The 25163-nt window shown below is 53.6% G+C and overlaps 7 protein-coding genes across 7 annotated transcripts; 5 read left to right on the top strand and 2 right to left on the bottom strand.

Moving 5' to 3' along the window:
• Nucleotides 1-386: 386 nt before the first annotated feature.
• VTJ04DRAFT_9345 (uncharacterized protein) lies at nt 387-825 on the top strand (the record flags this gene model as incomplete). The annotated part of the gene is made up of 2 exons (XM_069367882.1): nt 387-448; nt 522-825. 2 exons carry the CDS (start codon nt 387-389, stop codon nt 823-825), a joined length of 366 nt encoding a protein of 121 aa, XP_069216166.1.
• Nucleotides 826-3613: 2788 nt separating this feature from the next.
• Nucleotides 3614-4585, top strand: VTJ04DRAFT_9344 (uncharacterized protein; the record flags this gene model as incomplete). Its single annotated transcript, XM_069367881.1, has 2 exons — nt 3614-3669; nt 3937-4585. The coding sequence occupies 2 exons, from the start codon at nt 3614-3616 to the stop codon at nt 4583-4585; spliced, it is 705 nt and encodes a 234-aa protein (XP_069216165.1).
• A 931-nt stretch (nt 4586-5516) lies between these two features.
• Nucleotides 5517-5781, top strand: VTJ04DRAFT_9343 (uncharacterized protein; the record flags this gene model as incomplete). The annotated part of the gene is made up of 2 exons (XM_069367880.1): nt 5517-5629; nt 5727-5781. The coding sequence occupies 2 exons, from the start codon at nt 5517-5519 to the stop codon at nt 5779-5781; spliced, it is 168 nt and encodes a 55-aa protein (XP_069216164.1).
• Nucleotides 5782-6833: 1052 nt separating this feature from the next.
• On the top strand, nt 6834-7861 carry VTJ04DRAFT_9342 (uncharacterized protein; the record flags this gene model as incomplete). Its single annotated transcript, XM_069367879.1, has 4 exons — nt 6834-6994; nt 7087-7287; nt 7398-7441; nt 7581-7861. The coding sequence occupies 4 exons, from the start codon at nt 6834-6836 to the stop codon at nt 7859-7861; spliced, it is 687 nt and encodes a 228-aa protein (XP_069216163.1).
• A 5213-nt stretch (nt 7862-13074) lies between these two features.
• Nucleotides 13075-16181, bottom strand: VTJ04DRAFT_9341 (uncharacterized protein; the record flags this gene model as incomplete). Its single annotated transcript, XM_069367878.1, has 3 exons — nt 13075-14949; nt 15000-15419; nt 15534-16181. The coding sequence occupies 3 exons, from the start codon at nt 16179-16181 to the stop codon at nt 13075-13077; spliced, it is 2943 nt and encodes a 980-aa protein (XP_069216162.1).
• Nucleotides 16182-18362: 2181 nt separating this feature from the next.
• VTJ04DRAFT_9340 (uncharacterized protein) lies at nt 18363-19049 on the top strand (the record flags this gene model as incomplete). The annotated part of the gene is made up of 1 exon (XM_069367877.1): nt 18363-19049. The coding sequence occupies one exon, from the start codon at nt 18363-18365 to the stop codon at nt 19047-19049; it is 687 nt and encodes a 228-aa protein (XP_069216161.1).
• Nucleotides 19050-21278: 2229 nt separating this feature from the next.
• VTJ04DRAFT_9339 (uncharacterized protein) lies at nt 21279-23672 on the bottom strand (the record flags this gene model as incomplete). The annotated part of the gene is made up of 3 exons (XM_069367875.1): nt 21279-23228; nt 23282-23450; nt 23500-23672. 3 exons carry the CDS (start codon nt 23670-23672, stop codon nt 21279-21281), a joined length of 2292 nt encoding a protein of 763 aa, XP_069216160.1.
• Between the last annotated feature and the right edge of the window lie 1491 nt (nt 23673-25163).

Raw genomic sequence — 25163 nt, 5'->3', positions numbered from 1 at the left:
CCGAGCTTGCTCTGGCGAACGCAAAAGAATAGGGGCACGGATCACCAGCGCCTTGCCCGGTCATCACGCTGCTATTTCAAGGCGGCGGTGTTCTGATTAACTCATGAATGTTCTTAACTTGTGAAAGTATATAATAAGGCTCGTTGGGTTCTCCAGGTTCGAGGCCACATCGTAGGTGGACCATGAGTTCTGTCCTTGACTGCTAGTACTAGTACCGACCATTGGGTTCAGAAGACCTTCCATACAAAACACCTACCGGTCGTGACCACCGCCATCTTCTGGAGGAGATCAACAACAATCAGAAGCCAATCATCCCGAGTTCCATCTCGGTAACTCCGAACGTTAGTCAACCTCGTTGACTTCGCCTGACTACCCTCACTCGCCCAATGGCCGCCAATCAACCGATTAGCTCTGCCGGCAGCATTGCTCGCGTTGCAAATCCCATGCTGTACATCTTCTCACCCTGTTCCCTCGAGATTTCCCTTCAGATAGAAGCGTCCCCACTGACTCGAGATAACCAGCCCAAACACTCCTCCTTCGACATGTGCACCGTCAGCCACTCTTGCAAGCAACCTGAGCAACGGCACTCAACACCATCAGCCGAGCGCAGACAACCTCAATCGCTTCATGACTCAGCAAAGCCCATTGGATGACGGGACTGTCTACGGCCGAGTCCAGAGCCTGCCTCGTCCCCCATCCACAAAAGCACGGAAACGCTTCTACCGCGAGCGCGCAGGTGAGGCGCTTTTGGCTTTTACTGTTGCATTTGAACAATCTGGGGGCGAGGTTTCAGCCGACGCCTCAACCGTCAACCCCGGATCTTAGACAGTTCGTGACAGCCGGATTTGGGACGTGGGGGGGACGTGGGATGATCCCGGCTCTTCGTCTGGGGTTCCCTGGTCGCTCGCGCGGTCGAAGCGAGTGGCCCGGGGTGATCGCGGCGGCTCGAGCCGACGGGGATCCACGGAACTTGGCAATGTTGTGGGGTCGGGCCCACATTTCCGTCTTGCCCTTTCTGGATCCAGATGAACATGGGGCTCCTGAGAGTGCTCTGCCTTGGTCACTGTTGATGGGCACAATCCCATAATTTTACCTTTAATTGTCTTATCTCCAGTGTACGGATAGGATATGTACATCGGTACGCTTTGCCTCGTTGTGATATTTAATTTTTTGAGGCTGGGTGGCGAGGGAAACATTCCTGAGATAACCATTGGGCTGAAGTTCGGGGTTGGTTCAAGGGAGATCATGGATGGGCTGCGGAAAGGATATTGAGACAGGACTTTGGAAATGTGTGGTATTTCTCCTTCTTAGTATAGTTCCTTGGTACTTCTTATCGTAAGACGTTCAGTTCAACCACTTGCAACCCACCAGGCACAAGGCGACCCAGATTCATCAGGCCACCAAGCAGCAGCAAGTTTGGTGTTGGGACAGTTGACAAGTACACACTCAGTAGTAGTATGAAATCCCAAATACGTAGGCACCATTGAATTCCGCGACGTACTCTGCTTCAGAGAGTAAAATATTATCGGCATTAGGACAATTCCGAACGCCACCCGCAGGATCTCACCTAGCAGACGTGCATCATGTACTGCAGCGCTAATGTGCAGTGTACGGACAAACCAACCAATACCTGACGTTACAGTAGGCATGCCTAGACACGACACTTAAGGAGCGTTGCATCGTTTCATCTGCTATGTACCGTACAAGGCAACCAATTTTTGCCACTCGGTGAGAGCGATGCATGATTTCTGTATGGCTCATCGCGGCCAACGTCTCCAGAGACTCCCCAGTTACCAGCGCCATGGAATCGGAGATAGCCCTGCATTGTGGCACATGGAGTAGAAAGTCCGAGGACACGCGGGATACCAGTAGAGATCCCTGATATCTAGGTCAAATATTTATTACATAGAGATCAGCTGGTGTGTACTACTGCATCGCTACCTACTGGAGGGTTTCGCGAGCATAGAATGCAACATCTTACAACTGATAGATACGTCCTCGTTGACTGACTTGCGATTTTGTCGTAGCCTCCAATTGGTTTTCTAGTCGAGCTCGGGATGGTCGAAGGTACATATTGTATGTATTGGCCTCCAGTAAGTTGGCGAAGCATTTTGCCTAGGATCAGTCCACACCGCTTCTCCATGGCCCCGCACACGTCAGCATCTCAGCCGCTGGGACAGACCATGGTGTTGTACAAACACGAAGCAACACGCCAACTGCAGAGCCCACGCCTCATTACACACAAGAAACTTGCTGCTTTTGTTGTAGAGGCGATGCAATAGATTGAGACCGCCTTCCTCTTGGCTGGCAGTTTGGAAAAGTGTTCAGCTTTCGGGACTCCCGTAGGTGAGGTACTAGAGGTGTAAGTACATAAGACTTCTACTTCTTGTACACATCTGTAGAGAACTTCCAAACCTAGTAAGCTTCGCGAAGACGCATCGCAGAGCCTGCTGGTGTATCTCACCAATCTGCATCGATGGAGCGACAAAGATTCCTAGTACTAATACCTAGTGCAATGTCACCCGACCCAACATTGCTCTCATGGACCCGAACAATCATGGTGGTAAAGACCTAGCACCCTGCCTACCTACCTATATTGCAGATTCATGACTAGTAGTCACGGCATACTACCGCGTAAAGAAATGTCACAGACAAGCAATGTAATATAAGCTTGCTCACATCTCCATAGCTTAGTGCATTGAATCATGGATGTGTCTCTCAGTTCCACTTAGTTCATGTTGTAGGGGTCCGATGCCAATAGTTTTTTTCACGGCTGTAATTACCAAAGTATTGCGTTCGGGATTCCAGGTCTCTAGCTATGACAGGAACTGAGGGGTCAAGGCCTGATGCTAAATCGGACTTCCAAACCCCCACAAAATCCTGTTTTCTCAAGAAGTCATGTTCTGCCTTGGCCGGGCTGGATGCAAACGCCACAATGTCAACCCGTCTGAAGATGTGGGAGAGGTGCCGAGAGGTTGACATTGTGGTTGCTAATTAGGAACAGGTGATTTTTTAATCCGCCTTCATCAGATGCTGAATGGCACTGCTCTCAAACACGCTAATGCACATACACTAGATCATTTCGTTTCTTGCAGGGTTGGTGAGATGATCTCGAGGTCTTGGGGTAGGCTGCAGAAACAGAACCAGAGGAGTATCATCCAATCACGTAGCTTACCGCGTGCTTGATGGGGTCCAGAAAATGCCGAAACCTTCTCACCGCAATGTTACAAATCGCCAGACGGGATACGAATTGAAGTTTTGAAGAAGTCAATCGTCCGCTACAGGCTTACCTTTTGACGCCTTGTTATTAGGGAAACCCCAGGGAGTTCATAGAAGTGGATCATAGTGCGCGCACCACCTACAATATCCAGAATGTAGATTAGAGAAAGAAAATAACATTGGAGGGAGTGAATCTAGCCCAGCAGGTCGAGCACACTTATAAACCCCATGGCCCCTGCGGAGCACAGAGCAATATAGCAAGACAATTCTTCGTCTAATATCTGCCAATTACGATGAATCCCGACGACTGTCGCCCTCTGGAGTATTGGAATTCGCTCACCAGTTCTTGCTCCATGTGTGCAACAACCTAGCCGGCTTTTGTTGATCTTCAACCATGGCATCTCTAAACTCACCTAGCGGACACGGCAGCCCACCTTCTCCAAGTGAGTTGTATGTATTATCTGATTATCGACCTGTCCCTTGCAGGGCATTTGGCAATTGCATTCATCCCATCCAGCTTGCAGTTTGTGAACTGTTGTGTAACCTAAGAAAAAGCCTTGCCGAAGGCTTTCCACATTTGGTAGCGGAACTCACACGGTGAGACTGGGAACGAGGAAGCTCAGCCTTGCCTGGTCTGTCGGCGTATTTCAACTTGGCTGACCGTGTTTTTGTCTCGTTTTCTGTTCCAGCCAACTAACCATTGACTTCCATCTACAGGCCGGAGCCGAAGAGCCCAACGATCTCGACCGAAACCAGAACTATCCATTATCGAGTCTCGGCATGCGACCCAGATCGCGTGACGACGGCTTTGACCTCACACACGGATCGCTTTCCACCTGTGCACGAGGTTTTTGATGACTTGCCAACGCCCACAGAAGCCCCTCAGCTACTTTTTATCGTTGGTGTCGGCAGCTGGACTACCGAGGCCCAGATAGACCAATCCGATCCAGACCCCTTTGAAGAAATCGACCTGAGCGATGACGGCCAGGACGGTCACCACCAGCATGATGAAGGGCATCCGACTCATGTACAACCTCCCTCGGTGGCACCAAACTCGCCGACACCCTCGGTCACCCTAGGCCGAGGTGGTCGGGACAGCGCAAATCAATTCTATCTGCACAACATCAACCGCTTCGTCGCCCAGTCCATCTTTGACGACAGCACCCTCCACGTTCGGGTCACAGACCTGAATACCGAACCCACGGACTTGGCCCACGTCTCCCGTTACCACATTCGGGCGCATCGGATTATCACCAGCTTGATGTCTTCATTCGAGTCAAGTTCTACAGGCGTCATTAGAAGTCTTCCAGGCGGAAATGAACCTGGCGGTGGCTCCGACTCGCTGTTGTCGGAGCAAGTACAATGAGAGCACACCGGGAAGCACAGCGGTCGGTTGTATGTACAGCGTCTAAAGCATGTACATTAATCACGGATATACGTCGTCGGTTTAAGGTTGAGGTAGTGGGGCTATTTGCTGGGAGGATCCCTGCTTAAACTTGCCACTCGGGTACAGTCCCCCGGCATGTTTTGGCACGAGTGGAGCCAAGATCACCATTCCACAACTCCACACAGTGAAAGACACAAGCGGACTCTGAGAAATGGGTTTTTGCTGGCATTGAGGAAGAAAGTCAAAGCCTGGCCGATGTCCAACAGTAGCGAAGGATGTCTCTAGCTGATTTTACTCCCCTCCAATCAAGGATTTGTTTGGGCTTCCGCATAGAATCCCTGGACAAACCATAAGGCATCATGCTTGTTGTTCCATCCAGGCTGATTACGCCAATAAATCATTAAAAGTTTGTTTATGCAGGCCAGGCCTGTCGTTTTCACAAACGCGAAGGGACCCGCTGCCATACAAACAGCTCATGCTTGACAATATATTCTGATCCGGACGCCCGAAGATTCTGCTTCCCACTTGTACTTCCACATCGTGAATGTGATTGAAGATGTACAGTTTGTGGTTCTCTACCCCAAGCAACGTGAAGCCTCGTTCCTCCTTTCTCTGAGAGTCAGTGTCAAAGCCTCACCCTGAAGATGGATTCAGGACCAAACACCCAAATCCCTTCCCAGACGTCAGAGTTCAGGTACTTTCTTGATCTGCCTGTCTCGATTCGAATTCTAGTTTATAGCCTCGAAGACGTTTGTAAAACCTCTCTCACTGAAACGCTCTATGTCCTTCGACCTAACATAATTACTATTCTTGCAGGATCCCGAATAATCCGGGAAACCTGATACGTGTCACGCTGCCAAAGACATCTGTTAATTCCCTCGGCTTGCTTCGTGTTAATAAGTTGGTTGCGATGGAATCAAACCATGAGTTCTACCGCGGCAACACGTTTACCGTTGACTCTGATTGCGATTATGGGAACATGAGTGCAGATTCGGTAGCTGAACATAGTCCCATGCTACAATGGTACGCTATTCCCTCTGAGCTAGACCCCGTTGAATGTCGAGCATACGTGACATGTGATCTGTCCAACCAGTTAGCTAATGCCATACAACACGAGCAGGCTGAAACGCATCGGCCGCAATGCCGAATCCATCCGCAAGATCGGTATGGTCTAACCGTGATACGTATACGCTGAGTATTATGTTGTCCCGTTTGCTAATCAGTCAATGTTTGACAAAGAGTTCTCTTTCCACCCTGGGAACAGGCCTGAAATGGACATGATAGGAGCTGAACTTAGGATGCTGCCCAACATCGCTCCGAGCCTACTCCGCCTTACATCCGACACAACCCACATGCGATCCACTGGTATCACAATGTTGTTTGCATTGTGACTGCCGCTGATGGAGCGCTTGGCATATAACGTAGTTGGAATACTTCTCAATGGGCTACAGGATATGCTTAGCAACGTGGAGACTATCGTCTGATCACTGACCCATTGGTCTTATGGTAGAGGTGATTGCATGAACCTGAGGGATAGGAAAGGGAGATGCTCCGGGTCCTGATAGCTACCTTAACGTGAAGTTGGTTGCTTCACAACAGTATGTGAAAGTGCGATGGGAAGGGTGTCTCTAAAAGATAGGTGTAATGGGTGAGACAGATAGGCATCCAATGTTATTGGATCGTTGGCAGGAAGGGAGTGAGCAAGGAATTCGATCCCTCCTTACTTAATGTTTTTAGACCTCTCTGTTTTACCAACACACTTAGAGCAAAGTCAATATGGCGCCTGGAAGGGCTAGTGTTGCTGACACGTCCACCTCAAGACATGTTGTGCGCTAGCAGAAGGAATTCCTCATGTCGCAGAGGCATCCTGCGACCCTATATACCGTACGACAAGACAAAGAAAAGGCGTGAGCTCTAAAGGCAAGGCCATCCCAAATGGACTCCCTTGGGGCTGGCGATCTCGGCGGGCTGGGGAGTGCAGGGTTAGGGTGGGTGGTTCTGAAGGGTTAGGGGTGTAAAGCAAACCCGCTGAAACACCGAGTCACTATCCCTAACCCTGGACATTCCCCCTGCCTCGCCCCCGACGGGGTCCTTGATCAAACAGTCTGCGCATGCTGAGATAGGCAACTTTGGACTGAACTTGACCTCACCGACCGAGCGACCTCCTTTGATTACCTACCCAAACAACCAACTCCAAAGCGATTCCATCCGCCTGGTGCAGCCCACAATGACCAACAGCACCATCTTTGCTTCGGTCCCCCAGTTCAAGTACTTTCTGGCCCTTCCAGCTGAGATTCGACTCAAGATTTACGACTCGGCACTGGTGGTGTGGGAGTCAAAGGAGGCAGCAGAGACCCGGGAGATTAAGCCCAAAACTCTCAACCATTAGTAAGCAAAATGTTCAACTTTATGTACTACTACCCATTGGTTTTCTTTTTGTCTCTGATGGAGTTTTGCTGACAATGTTATCGTTAAATCAGCCCGGAGACTAAGCTGTGCGAGCAGAATAATACGCCTACTCGTTGTTATCTTGCCTTATTCCGAGTATGCAAGCAGGTTGCGGCTGAGTCGATAGCTCGCTTCTATGCAGTCAATACGTTTCATTTCGACTCAGTCGGGGGCGGATTATCCGCTAGCCCCAGTGACAACGAGATCGATGAGTCAAGCCCGATGCTGTCGTGGTGAGCTACCCCCAATATAACAATAGCGACTTAACCATGATACTGTGCGACAATGTACATACTGTACCATGGGCATGTGCTAACCGCTGTTGTGTTGGCATCTAATATAGGCTGCGACAGATAGGCCGCAATGCTCTCCATGTACGGAAGATACGTAAGTGATACAATCGAGATTGGACTTCCTATTTCATACCACCTATCATTGCCGATAATCGCCTACTTGTTATGTATACATTATGCAAAGCATCTTCGTTTGTGATCAAATATCGTCTAACCACGCAATTCCCGTACAGAGTACTGCTTCATTCCCTACGCGGTTGAGGACATTGGAGCGGCAACAGTTGAGCTCCGGTGGCTTATTACGCTCGCTCCCAACCTCCGTACGCTGTCAATCCACCACAACCCGGATTACGTCATTGTTGGCGAAGTGATCCTTGTTCTGGGGTTTGAAGTTTCACGGACCTTCAACGAAGGAAAAGGTGACAATCTCATCGAACAAATCTTGGAAGGACTGGATGGCGCGCTGGACAAAGCAGAGGACCTGAGGTTGGTCGCCGACTGGAGGTTGTATTAGGCGTCGTCATTATTATGTCTTGGACAATACGCCGCATATGTCCATGCCAACTGGAGCTGGGTAGTATATCCACGGGACAACAACCTCTCTGTATTATTGAGGAGAGTGAGCACGTTAATACTCACGGATTTGGAGCTCATTTTAGCAGTGAACTGCTCTCTCAAATGGCTCGGATGGTGGCTCAGGTGGAAAGCCGTAACAGCCAACTGATATATGTCTGGAAAGCAGAACAATAGGCGACGTTGCCGGGAGGTGATGATAGGCAATTCCGCTCGAGCGGAAAACCATCACGCAGTCTCAGAGGTCGCTTAGGAAACAGCTGGGTGCTGTCTGGAAGGGAAAGTGAAGTAAAGCGTGAGAGAATGGTCAAAACGGCATGATTGTTCCTGACAACCGACCCGACACCCAGGAATGCCGAAGCGGTCAGAGAGCTATTTCCAGAAATCGGCTCTGGTCTCACGTCCGCCGCAAGGACCAGAATTCGCCACCAACTAGAACGAGGTGTTTGTCTCAGGTATTGAGCAACAGCGTGACGGGCTGTTTTAGCGCGACGACTTAATTGCTCTTGTCCGAGACCATTCCATCGAGCCGATGGCGGTGCAGGAGCCTCCCGACCGTGTATCCCTTCGTGCTTGCCGACCAGCAGAGTGATGATCGTGGTGAGAGCCAAAGACTGGCCCCAAATGCTCTTGACAACGGGGAACGATGCGCGATAGTTTCGTGCTAATTGAGATACGCTTGGTCATCCAGGGTGCGCGTCTCGAGTCCGACACGCTGCGATGGATGTTGGACCTCGAACTGCCGTTCATTTCTCACGGTCGCGAACGTCGCCCTACATTGCCACAGAGCAGCGACAGGGGTTGTCAAAGCATTTATCGACGTCATCTTGACCGACTTCCAGGGACTTGTCATCGCTAGGAAAGTGCTGTGCTAGGCCTTCTCCGTTCCGGGCATCTTGTCCCCGAAAGCGGTCCGGGGTGGGAAATCCACTAAAGCACTATGTGCTCTTCGATGGTCAGTTCCTGGACCAAGTCGTGTTCGAGACAGGCAGTCTCCGAGAGCGAAGAGGTGTGCAGTCTGGACATGGTTCAGACGTGCGAAGTCCCGGATCAACTTTCCAGCCGATCCACATCACGACAGTGGTGTTTCGCACGAGTCTTTCACACTCAGTCCGTGACGGCAGTCCTCGAAGCGGTATTCTCCTCGAGGGCTCCCCTAATAGAGATGGTGGTCCATAGAGTATTGAGTCCAAGGGCTGCACGCTCCAAAAACTATCCGCTTTGTGCAACAATCCAGCCGCGGGTTACAGGACTGTCTATCACAAAGGGGAGACTCATTGGAATAGAATGTCTGCCCAAGGGATTCTGCGTCTAGGACGCAACCCATGGAGTATACACGCTTCGCAGTACTGTGCGCTTCTGCGAGGCTGCTGAGCTGGGTGCAACTCATTCAGTCGCATTCCGTGTGCAATGAGACTGCCCGCTCTGGGATATCCGAAGACATTGAAGTAGAGACATTCAAGTGAGAAGAAGGGAGATGCACTCCAGTGAAGCAAGGTGGGGACCGGCGGCGACGGGGACAGGAACACTGATGGAGATGGTTCCGGAAGGGAGGTTAGATTCCAGGTATTTATCTTTATTTTAGAGACACCCTTTTTGTACCCTAGCCATAGGCTTTTTGCACCCTAGCCCCACTTTATCCCTAACCCTTGCACCTGTCAGAACGACCACCACGCCGACGACATCACCTTTCTCAAGTCAGTCAACGCAGTAGTAGCGAGAAAGGCCTAAAAACGAGTAAAAATCAAGAGTTTACAGTTTTATACAAGTTTCTAACTACCTATCCATACAATCCCTAACCCTGCCATCAGGCCTGCGTAGCTGGCCTGCCTCTATAACCCTGACTGCGACCCCGACCGCGACCGCCTCCCCGACTTCCTCCCCGACTTCCTCCTCGATTACCACCGCCACGCCTCACGCCCTACATTACAGGGACCTCGACCTCTCCAGCCTGGGTACTAGGAATAGCTTTATCTACAGTATCCTCGGCAACAAGGTTAATACCCTCCTACTAGGAGGGATTACAGCGAATAGATAGCTAGAGTAAGCTGCTCGGGGGCAGGGTGTGACGGCAGAGAAAGGTCTCACGAGGGCGTGCCTGCGGAAAACCACTCTATTACTCAGAACTTCTGCGTTGCGAAAGGAAAGGAAAGAGGAACAGAATGGGCACCAGGCGCTCGCAGCCCAAGGAGGGTGCGCGGGTGGGTCTCGCCGGGTTAGGTTCCGGCGAGGGACCCTACCCTGCGGCGGCTTAGGTTCCGCCCCACTCTGCCCAGGGTTAGGGTTATATGACTATGGCGCAGCCATGCCGTCACATACCGCCTATAGACTTACTCGGCCTCGCGCGGCTACGGCCTAACTGCCCTGCTTACTGAGATTTGTTAACGTTGTTAAAAGTAGCGGAAATGGAGGAATTGAGCTGACTTGGAGGGTGGGATGGCAGACGCGATCAAGAGGTTTTGGGGCTGCAAGGGTTAGGGATAAAGTGGGGCTAGGGTGCAAAAAGCCTATAGCTAGGGTACAAAAAGGATGTCTCTATTTTAAATGGGTCTTCAGAGACGAGTGCAGCACCTTAGGAGAGTCTGCCTTATGCATGTCGAATGGAATGAGGCATCAGGGTGCGCGAACCACGTCCCCCTCCCCCCGGTAGAGCCTCCGGAGCCTTCGGTTCTCTGCCTCGACACAGGCACACATGCCCTTGTCGATATCCCCCCACCACCGTCGGTTTGATGCTAGGTGCAGGCCAGGTAAGGGACGTAGGTATGTGGTGCGCGCCCCTTCTCCCAGCTAGCTGAAGTACAGCACCCAATGTAAGGTACTGCAGCTGGCACCAGGGCTTTGGCTTCCGATTCGGGCGTTCAGGTCCCATACGGTATGGTTACAGGTACCCAGACGTCCCGTCTTTTATGGCGCCCGTGGCGTTGCCCCAGGCGCCAAGCCGTATGGTACTGTATGTACTTTGTAATATATGGACCCACCATCTTGGCCAGGCCGAGGTGTGGTGGATCTTGGAAGGAACTGATTGGCTGTGTTGAGCGAGTGGGTCAGAATTACATCAGGTTCCTATATTCAGGTACCTTACCTGCCTGGAAGCCAATACTTACACTGGTCCGGGCTCGCTGGGCCTGCACGCGGACGGAATAGGGGCTTAGTATCCCAGTCGGACTGGGGGTGGGGCCAGCTTGGACGGGTTAACGAGACGCCTTGTTTTTTTCACCGACACATGCATCCGCACTCAGGTCGAAATGTACCCTAATCGGGAGTTTGTGATGCCCTCGTCCCTCTATTGAGTTTTCAGACGTCTGTTGACCCTATTATTGATATAAAGGCGCTGCCCCAATCTCTTGCCATGTCCATGACAACAAGACTCAGTCCCGAACACCTACCTTCACGCCGAGACTCCTTTCACACGACGTCAGCTTTACCCATCGGTCAGTTCGTTCGTCGACAGTATATCATCTTGGGAGCGCTGTACTGTCCAGTGTCACGAGACAAGCGATTCCACTACGACCTTCACGGCCTGTCGTCTCCAGGATGACAAAAATGGACCCTAACGTCGGGGATGGCAGCTCCCCTCAGTTCCACAGCCAGTGAGTGGACTGTTTCTATTGTCTTCAACAACCGGTCAATAAAGAGACATCGGTATCTTCTTTCATCCGGGTCCTTGAGTGCATTTGTTGTCAGTTCAGAGATTCGAGCTGCACGTCACACAGAAATGACATGCAACATGATTGGCCAATGCTAGTTACCTACCACCAGGCTGGTTTGTGCTGGTCCGGGCCGCGTGCACTTGGTGGCGGCAGGTTGCAACTTGCAGTGGGGCAGTTTCTGCAGGTCACTGGGCTGGGAACTGCCCGAGCTGCGATGACGACCCGAGTCCCTTGGTCATCAAAATACTACTTTCATATTCCTTGTGCATTGTCAAGTCCGCTCGCTCACCATCACCACGTTTCAGGTCCATCAACCAACCGGATTGCGCTTCAACCTCTGGTCCAACATCCATCACCCTCGAGGGAGGCCAGCATGGTACCAACCAATGCTATTGGCACAACCTCGATGGTTTCTTGACCCAAGACTCATTTGACGACGGAACTGTCTACGGAAGAGTCCGAGGACTGAACCCATCCCCTGCAGAAATGTCGCGTATGCCAACGTATCGTGAACGGATGAACCAAATCTTGGCGCCCTTGAGCCTGGTTCTTGAGCAGGGCAACGCTTCAGCTGCTGCTGGGGATGGAGCGAATGCCGGCCCAAGCCCACGCCAGGCACAGGACCATTGATGTCGCATGGACTTAAGCGTGTTGATGGGTTAGTACTCTGTGCAAAGCATATACTCGCCCGGTCATCATGCGTGGTTTGGGTTCTGTCCCAAGACCCAACAAGGAAGTCTGCCCAAAGGGGAAGTTCAGGCTGACTTACACGGTGCTCTAGCAGGGTGGGCCTTGAAATTCATTGTCGCAGTGGTGGAGTCTCGTCTCAGTTGTGTCGCTGCTTGCCGGCAGCGCGGGTGGGCACGCCAAGACAGAAACGGACACAAGGCGAGAAGATCAAGAGAGAAACGGTTGGAGCCATCTCCAAATCCGAGACCGTTTTAAGAACACGACCAACGAGGGGCCACGCTCCTCCACACCCTCGACAGCGGACTTCCACAGAGGCCATCAGCTCGCAAAACACACATCCTTAGGCCTGTCTGCGCGCCAATCGCCAGACAGCCAGCCATTCGCCGGTGCTTTTCCTTTGTTTTTATAACTCACTAGCCAATGCCGGAACGACGTCACGCTCTCTATGTATGCATTTCCTACGTTAATATAACGTCAAGATGGAACGATTGGGAGGCAAAATCGCAGGTATGATGGGTTTCTGGTAACATTCTAGTGAGGAAAACGTATGTAACTATTTCCATTTCATGTCGGTATGTATGTAGTACAATACGGCTACATACGATTAGGGAGGCACCTGAGACGTATTACCTCTAGATAGACAACATAGTCGTTCCGGTACTCTTCCTCATCTCCTCTTGATTCCTGCTATCCCACCATCGAAGTCAACGGGAGCAGGTCGCGACTTATATATATTCTCAGCCAAGTGGATGCATCTCCCCACCTCGCCCAACTCCCCAATCACCACTACCATCACCACCACCAACCTCCCTCCTCACACCAAAATCGGCCCCCTCTCCGGATCCTCCACCCTCGCCAACTCCAACACCAACCTCCACAAAAACAACTTCACATCCTCCTCCCGCATCGCCTTCGCCATCCACTCCCTCCCTTGCTCCGCCACCTCCCTCGCCAGCTCATTCCCTTGCCCCGTCTCCAACAAGAAATGCACCAGCTCCGGCACCTCCCCCATATCCATACTGACAGGAATGTAGTGCACCCACGCCCGCACCCGGCCGTCCCCTCCCTCGCCCGAGTCGTCGTTCCACCACTCCCGCAGCGCGCCCACCTGCTTGAGCACGAGCGACCCGCTCGCGAGCAGGCGCGGGAACCGCCCCGAGATGCCGTTGCCGTCCAGGTCGAAGACGAGCCTGTGCGCGTAGGACGTGGACGCGGGCTGCCGCGAGACCAGCCGGAAGAAGGCGCGCTCGGCGCGGCAGGCGATGCGCGCCGCGCGGGAGGCGCTGAAGTACGGGAACAAGCAGGTATGGAGGTGGGTCGGGTGAACGCGGTAGAGGTGCGTGTTGAGGTAAGTGGAGGAGACGGGGACGACGCGGGGTTGGGTGGTTTGTTCGCCCGTAGAGGGGTCGGTGGTGGTGGTCTTGACTTCGCGGAGGTAGGTGTGGTTTGAACGCTGGAGGTTTTGGGCTAGGGAGATGAAGCGCTGGCGGTGGAACTGGCGCCACTTGTCTGCGTCGTGGTGAGAGGTGCCGTAGACCATTCCACCGGTGTCTGCTCCGGCCCAATATGCGCTGCGATCCTTCTTTTCCCAAGGCACGACGGGCACGGAAGGGTCGTAGCGGAACTCGGGCTCCACGACATGCGCTGGGGAGGGGAAGAGGATGTCGGCCATGGTGGATGGCGCACCGGTGGATAGGACGGGGACTCTGCCTTCGATGAGCCGGAATGAAGCAGGGGAGATGAACAAGCCGTGCTGGTGAGAATAGCTCGGATTGGCACATATGTTGCGCGAGCGAGTGACGTTGGTGACGAATGGCAGGCCATAGGTGTCGATATGGTGGGCGTCCTTGTCCTTGCCGTGGCCGCGCTGTGGAATAACGCCGCAAAACTCGGTGATGGCATCCCAAGTGGCACGTCCAGAGAAATTGGCGATGGTGATGGGTTTTGCGGGGTTCTTGGATCGGGGGAGCATGACGGCGGGTTCGTCAAGGTGGTTGACAAGGAAGGTGACGTCGCGCGGCAAGACGCCATCCCGGAGATTTCCCAGGAGGCGGTTGAACATGTAGGAAATGTTGCGGTCAAAGATGCGCGTGGGGTGTTTGCAAACGGTGTTGGCGGTGATGCTGGAAATCGTACACGTCCAGACGTCCGCATCAGGGAGTCGCTGCACTCTGGCCATCATATCCAAGACCTGGCGGCCGCTCAAGTGCAAGAAAGGTCGGATTGATCGGAAGATGCCGTCGAACTCGTCGATGAGAGGAGATTTGATCTCCTCGGCGTATCCATACCACGCTTCGAAGCCAGGCGGAGGGTCGAGGCCATACCGTCGTCGATACTCAGCAACCGCTTCTGAGTATGTCTTAGACTGTCGTTCCAGCATGCTTTGGAAGTCGTCCCTGGCTTGACGGACAAGTTGTGCTACTGGATGATCGATGGAATAAAGCTGGTATGAGCCCACCCTGCTGATAGCAACTCCTTCTGCTATCCAAGAGCTGAAAGGTAAGACGCCCAACACAAGGCATAGCCACTTGGCCTTGGACCCAGGGAGATGAATGATAATTTGCGCAAACGCGGCAGCTGCTAGAATGGGAGCGTTCCAGTACTCTTTCCGATAAATCGCCGGATCCCGGCTCGCAAGGAACCCAAATATTGCAATGTCTGGGGCAAGCCACCAAAATGCATTGCGGGCCTGGAAATGTCAGCACACGGACACGTTAACCAAGCTTGGGGTAGACAAACTGTCAAGATGGTAAAAAACCAGCACAGTGCTTTGACCAGACCAACCGTCACCACGGGCCAACCCCAGTTCAAGACCGGCGTTCCGTATGTTATTGTCTGCCAGGCCAGGACTCCCATAAGGAGGAGAATCGTTCTCATTGACAGAGGACCGATGTCCTCCAGGTCTGGAAGTCTGGGCAGCCATTTAGCTACGGACGCCGACCTCGGTACGGCCGAAACATAAACGACGAAGAGCGCTGCCGCAGGAATAACAGACAGCGCCAAGTCCTGAATGCTCCTGTCCAAGCTGGTGGAGAAACAAAGAATGGCACGAAATGCGAGGGTGGCCATGAGAGAGAGAACTGGTTTTTTTGTGAAAGGGAGCGGTATGTTTGGCTGAAGAAGAGGGACGGTGCCGAACACCAGCGGTGTCAGGGCAGGCTGGAGACGGATCTTGTTAGACATGCTTTTCCGAGACGACTGAACATCAATAAATAGCAAATTGACGAGAGCAGGGAGGTGACTTGGTTGTTGTAACCCACGTCCAGCACTTACAAGAAGCCACACAGGCCCAACCTCAGCCTGGTACGCGCTCGCGGTGGCCAGACATAACGCTAGGATCCAAACTTTCTCGCCGCCAGCTCCCTGCCACTCCGTCTGCTGAGAGACCCGCGAGATCCAGTAAAAGAACCGCCGTAATAGCGCCCTTCCGGTTATCCACCTTCCTTTCCTCCACTTTCCCTCCAACTTGCCTCTCCCTCGTTGCCCAACAAAGCTCGCCAGCAAGCCAGTCCGATCCGCACCCTCCTCTTCATCGTTCCGGCGCAGGTCGTCATCACCGACGACGCACTCGAACCCATCCTCTTCAACCCGTCTCTGACTTGACCCCGCACGATTCCCGCCGTGGGAGAGCGAACGATAACCCCCGTTTGCCCTCAACCAACCCCACCGCCAAAACAGCGTCACCACCGCCCAACAAACAATCTCCGAAAGCACCTCCCCTTCTTCCGGGCCTGTCCCGCTCGTCGTTTTGAACACGGCATATGGCAGGATACCGCGCAACCAGGCGCAGAAGCATGCCGCGCAGGCAGCCAGGGGGAGAGGGAGTTTGGTGAAAGAGAAACCCGGGGCGTGGAGAAGGGCTGCGCGACGAGATGGTTGCTGTCTGCCAGTCCCGGGCACTGCGTCTGGTGACGGAAGCATGGTTTCACGACAGTTGACACCCGGGGCCGGAGCCGGAGCTGGGATCGGGGGTCAGGTCGGATCGGACCGGATCGGAGTGGAGTAAATGTGGCAGGGCGGGGCCCGGCCGGCCGCCGAAAACGCCGGTCAGGACGTTGACACCAGCGGTCGTGCCGCACGACTGAGAGCAAAAAAATGAGAAAAAGAGGAGGAAGAGGAGGGGAGGATTCCCAGAATGATAAAGGCAGATGCCGTCTATCAGACAATCGCCTATTCGGTCAAAGCGCTGGTTGCCTGATTGAGCGCGAGGCTGCGTTGGTTCGCTTGATGGTTCGCCGGCTGCTGAAGACGTGTCTTGGGTGCAGCGTGAAGGCTGCAGCGATCAGCACTGATGATTGTCGTTGCGGCTGGGACGCAGAGCTCGACTGATATGAACGCTTTATTTCGATATAAGAGATGAAAATAAACAGACCGCAAAGTAGACAAAAACTCTATGTGGACAGAAGACGGGAAACAAAACTCTAAGGCCCAAATGCTCTGGTCAGCAAACGAAAAAGGGGTCAATTCTGCCCCTTGCTCGTCAGCACAACGTTACGGGGCGGTGGAGTTATTCCGTGTCAACAGTTCAGGGGCCAAGCCAAGTCTTGGACTTGGCGATCCAACAACAGAGACATCTAGCCCGAGAGCATCAGCCACAGGCTAACATCATGGCCCCCAAAGCTGCGGCCAGATATTACTATGAGAGGAGGAAGACTCGAAGCGCATACCATCTCCGAGATGCTTCTTCTTCCTGCCTGACCTTTCCCCTCCCAAACCCAGCTGAAAGGACACCGTGAGCAGGGCAGTGATTGCCTGGACTCTCCTCCACAGACCGACGGCCAAAGTGGCGTCGAATGCGATTGACTGCGATTGGGTTCTAGACCCGTCGTGGCGTTAACAAACAGACAGAGCTCCAACCATGTGCACGATGGGATTTCTCACAGGTACCGTACCCACGCATAGATGTACACGTGTATTGGCTCACAACTCCGGTTTCACCCAATCATCCCAAGATCTCTATATTATCCGGCGAGTGGAGTCTTGGGGTGGAGCAACTGCACCGTATTCAGGCCCCCGACTCGGATCCGAGGGGGCGGTTCTTTCTCCACATTTTATGTACCTAGGCCAGACCAGATCACCAAGATCTAGGTACAGTACATACAGAGATATACGGAGTGCGGAGTATGGCGGTGTCCAATCTCGCTGCTCCATAATTAGCCTTTCCAATTCGACGCATGTATGTCTCAGACCCGCCGAATACGTTGAACAAACAAAAGCACAATGTCTCGGGTCTTGTCACACAGCAAAAGAAGAGATGCACGGCAAACGGGCTCGACGTTTCACAATAATGTAGTTGTCAGAACACGGGAAATGTTGCATCTCCGGTCAGCACAAGTATCCCAACAAAAGAGCATCGGCGAAGCCACTGCTGTCGTTGAGCTGCAACAAGTGTTAATAGCTCTATGTGTTGTCCTCTAGAGACGGGAGCGCCTACCGGTGGATACCATGGGCCGGTGAAGCAATAGCTGTTCACCACATGCTCGGTGGCTTCAATTCAGCTGACAGTTTGAGGCTGGATGGAAGTGACAAAAACCCTGAGTGGTCGAAGTTTGTTGTTAGTGCAGTGGATGGCTTATGCATCGTACGTCTATGGTCGCCGAAACTAACCAACACTGGTTCAGCTGGTGTTTTCACGCCCGACAACTCGCAGTCACCGCGAAGGAATCGAACTATTGTGTCTCGATCGAGCCCAATGAAGTAGATCTTGCTAGATATGACTGTTAGTAACAAGAGCTGAGCTGTCGGTTGAGGGAGGTGCAGTGCCAGAAGCTGGGGCGAGACTCAGAGACTCAAAGTCCTGCGTGCAATTATTTAAGAATCTCAATTACCCCATGATTGATTTGTGAGGTAGGAGGAATGGAATCTCTCGCTATTAGAGAACAAACCATCCAGCCTTCTTACTTCGAGTGTTGAGCTGCCATTCCCTTGGAAACAACTTTGAGACCCGGTCCTATACACAACTTCTCGAGACAACAATATGCGTTCGTCGACTCTCTTCGGCCTCCTTGGCGGCCTAGCCGGCACCGCCCTCGCCACCTGCGAACACGAGGCGCCGTGCCCTAAATACACCATCGACACCTGTGCTGTCGACAACTCCCACACATGTCTCCCTCCGCAAGCATCTCCCGCTACACCGGCGTCTTCCGTCGCACTTGCGAATCAGAGCATTGCGCTCCGGCCGAGTGTCCCGCGAGCCAAAAGGTCTGCACTCCCGGCGGACCTCTCCCTCCACAGCTCACTCAGCAAACCATCCCCCTGATCTGCGGCCAAAAGCCTACATCCAACAGCGTCGTTGTCAGCTACGACGATGCCACGCGGACCTTGGTCTTCGACCTCGTCGGCGCCGGTCTGGAGAAGCCAAAGCTCCAGATCGAAGCCACCCCGGTGACGAACCACGCGCCGGGCCAGTTCTGGTATAACACCTACTGCTCCGCCACGCAGTGTGTTGTGCCCATCGACGAAGTTATCACCACGGAGTGTCTTGACAGCTTGTGCAATGCCACGCTCTGGATTGCCCTTCACACGGGGATCGGTGGCGAGACTTGCTGGGCCGATGGTGAGCGGATCTACGGCGACCGCCGCAGAGCTCTCCAGGGCAGCCCATCCCGCGGCACACTCTCATGCAGAAAGAATGACAAGAATGAGGGTAATGGCAATGGCAATGGTAATGGTAATGGTAAAGGCAAAGGAAATGGCCCAGGCAACGCCAACAACTGGGCGACGCAATTCTCCATCACCTTCTCCTCCTGCCCATCAGCTCCCCAACTCTGCTGCTGCTGCGCGTCGTAGGCGCCCTGATACAGGCGTCAGCTGGGCCGAGCTGCCCCAGCGTTTGGGTCAGGGAATTGGTTCTGGACGTGTCTGTAGCCTACAAACGCTGCCAAAAAACGAAGGTCATGTAGATATACTCTTTGAGTCTAGGAATACACATTACATTTGGCAAATTACTGTTACCACGCCACCACCGCTGCCCAAGTGATGTAAAGACGCCGGCTGGGCAATACCATAGCAAACACCTCCGGACACGCTTCAATGGCCCGGAACTCAGGGCACCTACATGCTCCTCTCCGGAGCAGAACTGTCCACCAAAGTGCCTCTGGACATCGTCACTAGCGCATCCATATGGGGGCATGACAGCGTTTCAGTTCAATTCCTTTTGTCTCCATCCTTCTACCGTCCTCGCGGAAACTGCCACGGTATTATGTGGTGGATTGTGCACAGAGGACTACATTAGCATACATGTCGAGACTCTCGAGGTGATAGAGTTTGGGAATGAGGGTTATGAATCCTGCCAGGAATACGTCTGCCCTTGAGAGAGAGAAAGGAATGCTGGCGTTGTTGCTGTTGGGAATCATTGCTAGGATGGGGGGTCGCTTTCCAGTTATTAGGTAGGATCAAGGACTTCGATGCTGAATCAAGAGTGAATGTCCACCTCAGAGCTACTGCCTAACTCACTTCCAGAAAAGGCAATAACAAGCCACATCGTATCAAGACTGCTTGCGGATCAACAAGGATATTGTGGCTAAACACTCCGAGGGCCGTGAAACCTCTCTATCATATGCAGCGCACCTTGATATCTCCCCTCCTCCTGTAATGTATCAAAGTGAGTATCGGACTCTCTCACCCCTTTGTCGGGCAAACAATTATCTCTCGGGACTTTCAAGTCCGCAACGGCAATTCACAAATCTTCAGCCCGCCCAACACTCCAACACTGACAGATCATCCAGAGTCGGAGATTAAACCCCCATTCCCTTGCAACACAACCGCAACTCTGTTCCTGAAGCTTCCGGGTTGGTCAGCCAGCCGCGATTCCATCCGGTGTGGCTGCGGGGGAGGGGGGAAAATCACCAGGGACCCCCAAACGGAGTTTCGGCACCGACAGGATCAGTTTCAGGGGGGAGGGGAGAGCTACTACTACAGTACGTATTAACTCGCACGCTGTTGTTGGTCAGTTCCCGGGATTTCCCACCCATCCATTCATGAAACCCCGGTACTCCTGCGAGGGCTTGAAGCTTGAAGCTCGACGCCCGATGCCGTGTAACGTCAGCATGCATGACACCCACCACCACCACCACCACACCACCTTCCACCGCCTGCGGCTGCGAGCCTCTGCAGAGCCAGGGGTTGAAGAAAGCGATTCCCGATGACGTCTCACTGCCAGTCAGGGCTGAGAGATGAGACGAACCGCAACGGCGGTGGAAGCTTCGAGTCCGGTGCAAGCGCAAAACCGCGCTGCGCGGTATTATCATCCATCTTAATTCCCTCTCTTTCATCCTCTCTCCGCAGTCTGTTAAGCGACCTAGACGCCACGAAGAGCCACAATCCCACAACGTCCTTCATAACCCAAACATGAGAGGCTGGGTAAACCAAACCTGGCGCGGCTGCAGGATGAGCAGAGTCTGAGTCATCATCCATTTCCCCATGGATGGAAAATGTACATAGCACAAACCGCCAGTTTGAAGCTATTTTATATGGATACTGATCGAGAAAACCGCTATCTGATGCATATCAAGCGCCATGGCGCAACAGGTATCCCTCGGTAGCGAAAGATGGATACAAAATCCCGCATGAAGCTCAGAAGCTCGTCAGGTCCAAGGACCGCTCCAGGATTTCTCATTCAAGACACCATCCATGAGCTATTCTTGACACCTGCAAGCATGTGATGGCTGGCTGTAAGAGTCCTGAGTATCTGCTGAAACACAACAGAGGTGTGTGTCCAAGTCAGCCATCTCTTGACATGAGAAAAGTTCCCGACAAGTCTCAAGACAAACCCGCAGGACTGCAGAAAGCAAGTTCAATTGCTCATCATTATGTATATTGTAAATAATAGCACATATCATACATCCATCCACATCATTAACCGCCGCCAGTTACTGTTGAAGTACATTCCTCATACACAATAATTAGAGATTGCCTCCCCGCTAGCGCCTTATTATGGATATGCATGCAGTTGAGAGCCTCCCCCCACCCACTCCATATCCATTGTCCCCCACCGAAGCCATCTCAATGGGGGGGTACCTACCCCCTAACCTTCCACTCCCGGACTACACCTCCCTCCCCATTCACTACTCTCGAAACATATTCCACTCCCCACTCCTTCCTACCCGTCAACAACGCTCGGCACGCCTCCAGGCGCGCATACAGCCCGACGTCCCCAGCCGCACGGGCCGATCCAACCTCATCATCGAGGATCTCCAGTAGTCCCCTGCCCGAAGCATCACGTGCGTGCACGTTGGCCCCGTTCTCGAGAAGCGTGGCTAACGCCACCTTGCGCCCCAGCCGCGCCGCAATGAGCAACGCGGTCTCGCCCCGGCGGTTGCGTGCTTCCATAACTATGCTAATGCTTCCTTCTCCGCTGCGACCTGACACCGGCGCTCGCAGCAAGGTCTCGAGGATGGCCTGGAGTGTGCGTGCCCTGTCGTCCTGGTCGTCGGCGATCTCCTCAACAAAGGCCATCAGTGGGGTGCGGCCACGCATATCGTAGTGATCCACGGCGACCGAGATGGACGGGTGAAGGAGGCATTGCAGGTGTTGCAGGCGAGTGGGGAGGGCGGCGCCGTCGGTGGGTTGAGGGATAGTTGGAGGCAACGACGGGCATGCTGGCCCCCATGGAGGGGACACGATGATGGTCGGGTTGACTACACAGTTAATGGTGTCCGGAGAACCCCGTTTGCGCTTCAAGCTTGGACGGCCATTGTTGGTCGATGAGAAAGATGACGAACGAGACGACCGCACCTGACGAACCAGCGTCTGTTGGCTGAGGATGGCTTCCGCGAGACAGTGCAGACCGTTGCGTCCTTGGGAATCTTCAACCCTGGGATCTATGTATGAGTCCTTGATGACCTGGACCAGACGGGCGTGGTAGGCAAGGAAGGACCCCTCTCCAGATCCCGGATCGCTGAGAGAAAGACCCATATCTCGCGGTGGTGAGTTCATCTCAACGCAGCGCGGCGGCATGTATGGCTTCTGGCTAGTTGCGTCAGTGTCGGCGACGGGGTTGAAGCCGAACGCGTCCCGACGAGACGCTCGACCAGGGTCAAACATATAGATGATCTCCCGGAGGACTTGGGCGTCCCGTACGACCGATTGGGCCCTGTGGAAGAATGTCCTGCCGTACACGTCGGCTTCGTATACCAGGTCTGGACAGACCTCCTGGATGTAAGCCAACAGCCGTTTCAGGGCTGAGTTTGGACTAAAAAAATTGCTGAACCACTCCAGATGGAGAACGTGAAGAAAGGTCTGGCCGCCGGCATTGCGTCCGCATAGACTCGGCCCATCACTGATGGACAGGATTCCCAACAGGTACTCTTGGAAGCCTTCCAAGGCAGCCAATAGGTGGAGCAGTGAATTGCCAAAGCTATCCCTCATGGCAAGCTGGGTCGGGCAGGGGTGGTTGAGCGCATATTCTGCCCGCTCACTCAGCTCTCCTGTCGCGAGAAGCCACGAGTTCGGGTCCGCTGCTGTCTCTTGAGCGATTGAACACCAGCAGGCTCCAGTGCCATGGCGTTGGCCGGGGAAGTCGGCGCAGCTCCTGGTATGTGCTGTTAGAAAGTCCCCCGGGCAAGCATACCCTGGATCCGGGAAAGGCTCGAAGGCCTCGAGGCTGGTTTCGTCAACAATCGGGGATATCAGGAAGGGCTCGTTCCCGTCACTCGATGATACCGAAGCCCGGCGGGATGGTGGATTGCTCGATGAGATGGAGATGGTTAGCTCGTGAACTAGCGTAGCCAATTGCATGGCATAGGCAGTGGAGCAGTCCGAAACCCGACGTTTGATGTCCTGGACGTCGGCCACATCGGCATCGTTTGGCGGCGGCTTCACCACGGCTGTGTCCTCGCCAGTGAACAAAAGAGGGTCGATGGGTCCACAGTCCTCCGGCGAAGCAACCAAGTCAAAATATGGCACGTCTTCGGCCTTGACGCTGGGTCCGGTCGTACTTGTGAGTCCTGATGTTGAAGGACAGCTTTCCTGTCGGCATGTTTAGCGTCTCGAGTCCACCAGCGATTGAGAAAATGAAGTACCTCTCTAGAGTTTTGCCTGCTACAGCTTGAGGCGCCCTTCCGTTTCCTGCGTCGAGAAGACATTGCCAGACTGCTGATCCTCTTGCCCATCTCTAGTCGGGATTCCGGTCGCAGGTATCGGGGATCATTGTCCAACATCTTGTGGATGGTCTTCTGAGCCGAGTTCTTCCTGATGGCCTGTTAGCTGAGTCCATGATAAGCCTGTAAAGCAAGCTTACCTGGGGCTGAAGCCATCATCGGCAAGGAGTTTGATGATCTTTTCTATGGACAATGTCGAGAACAGGTAGAGCCGGGCAAGTTTCCGGGAGCGAGATACGGTCCATTGCGGCGGCCTGCCGATCCTTGCCCCCGACGTTGGTACTGCGGACCCGGAGGCGGGGGAGGAAGACATTGAGCAGGATGACCATGAAAGCGCTGGGAATGGTTGGTGACGGTTGTAGATCTTGCGGATCTCGTGGTGCCCGTCCGCAGCGTCGACGCCCCCAAAGCAACCATAAGTCCGTCCGAGCTGGGACTGAGCGAGATAACTGGGCATCGTCGTAGGTCAAAAGCCGGACTGATATCTCATTTGGGTTTGTTGTCCGAGTGGGCTGGTCCGTGTGTTTCGACATGATGGTAGGGCCAGAAGCACGGCCCAAAGACTTATGTATTGACTGACTTCCTCCCCGGTTCATATTGGCTACCTGCGGTCTGGGAAAAGGACAAGACGAACTTCGAACGTTTTCAGACCGATGACGCCCTCCACTGGCAAGTTCGTGCCCGAACGTGGGGTGCGCCTATGGTGCGAAACGTGGGTTGGCCTGACGCTCTAGGAACCTCAGATGCCCAAGTACTCTGTAGTACCTATGTCAGGTACATACAGCTGGTAACACCAAGGACCTGGAGCCACCGCCTGCCCCAATATCGTGATGTAGAAAAACTCCGCAGAGGGCTGCATGTTCTGCATCTTGAGGCAGGCTAACTAGCTGTTCGTTGGACAGTGAGGTTATGACCCCTGCATGGCGGTGGCGTGGAGAGGGGCATCAGAGGCGCTCACCAACCTCCACCAGGGCTGACAGGGGCAGGAGCCGCGATGGGGCCGGTGGCGCGCCGTTCAAGCAAGTCTCAAACGGTCGAGATAAAACCACGATGATGTCTTGGGTTGCAGTCGTCCATTTGCCGGTGGGGACAGGTGCATAAGTGCCATGTCTTCATCCTCGATGTCCGTGACTGACACCGAACATCACAGATGGGGAGTAGTACCCTCCACTTGAGAGCAAGACCTGGGGGAGAGTGGCGCACCCCCTGCCTAGGCGGCATTGATGCGTAGGTGTCGAGTGAGCATAGAGGCAAGGCGCCAATCTCCTTGTGACCAGCTGTTTGGCGGGGAGAGCCTCTGATCTTTCTTGAGAGAAGAGTTTCCAAAGCAGGCCCCTCAAGACTCATCGTCTACCTGCTCCGTCCCAACGCCAAATAGGATGAGAGTTCGTCGAAGGTAGATTTGAGGCAGTTTTTACAGCCGTCTACTACAGTCCATCGTCCCCGGCTCAATTCCGTGGGAGCTAGGCATGCGGAGTGGCCGATAAGTCGTGCATTTTGACTCGCCCATACTGTGGTGGCTTAATCGGCGAAGCCGGGGGGCGTTAGCTTGCAGGCGCCCCATCGGCGACGTGAGCCGCACAAGAGAGGAGGAGGATGAGCCTGGACCGATGGCATCAACTTTATTTTCCGTGCTTGGCGCAAGAGAGAACCTGGCGCGGTAACTAGAAGTAGGCACCTGGCTCTGAACGTTGTTAGAGAGTTAATACGGGGTAGGCAGTTGGTGCGATGCCTGTTATCGATGGCCAGGGGAGGAAGTAGATAGGGAGGGTCGGGGTTGAAGATGCGGACGTAATGCAAACCA

Source organism: Mycothermus thermophilus, assembly GCF_041956435.1.
Source record: "Mycothermus thermophilus strain CBS 625.91 unplaced genomic scaffold VTJ04scaffold_6, whole genome shotgun sequence".
Taxonomy (NCBI): Eukaryota; Fungi; Ascomycota; class Sordariomycetes; order Sordariales; family Chaetomiaceae; genus Mycothermus; species Mycothermus thermophilus.
The sequence above is the reverse complement of the archived record's forward strand: the minus strand, read 5'-3'. Positions and strand labels throughout refer to the sequence as shown.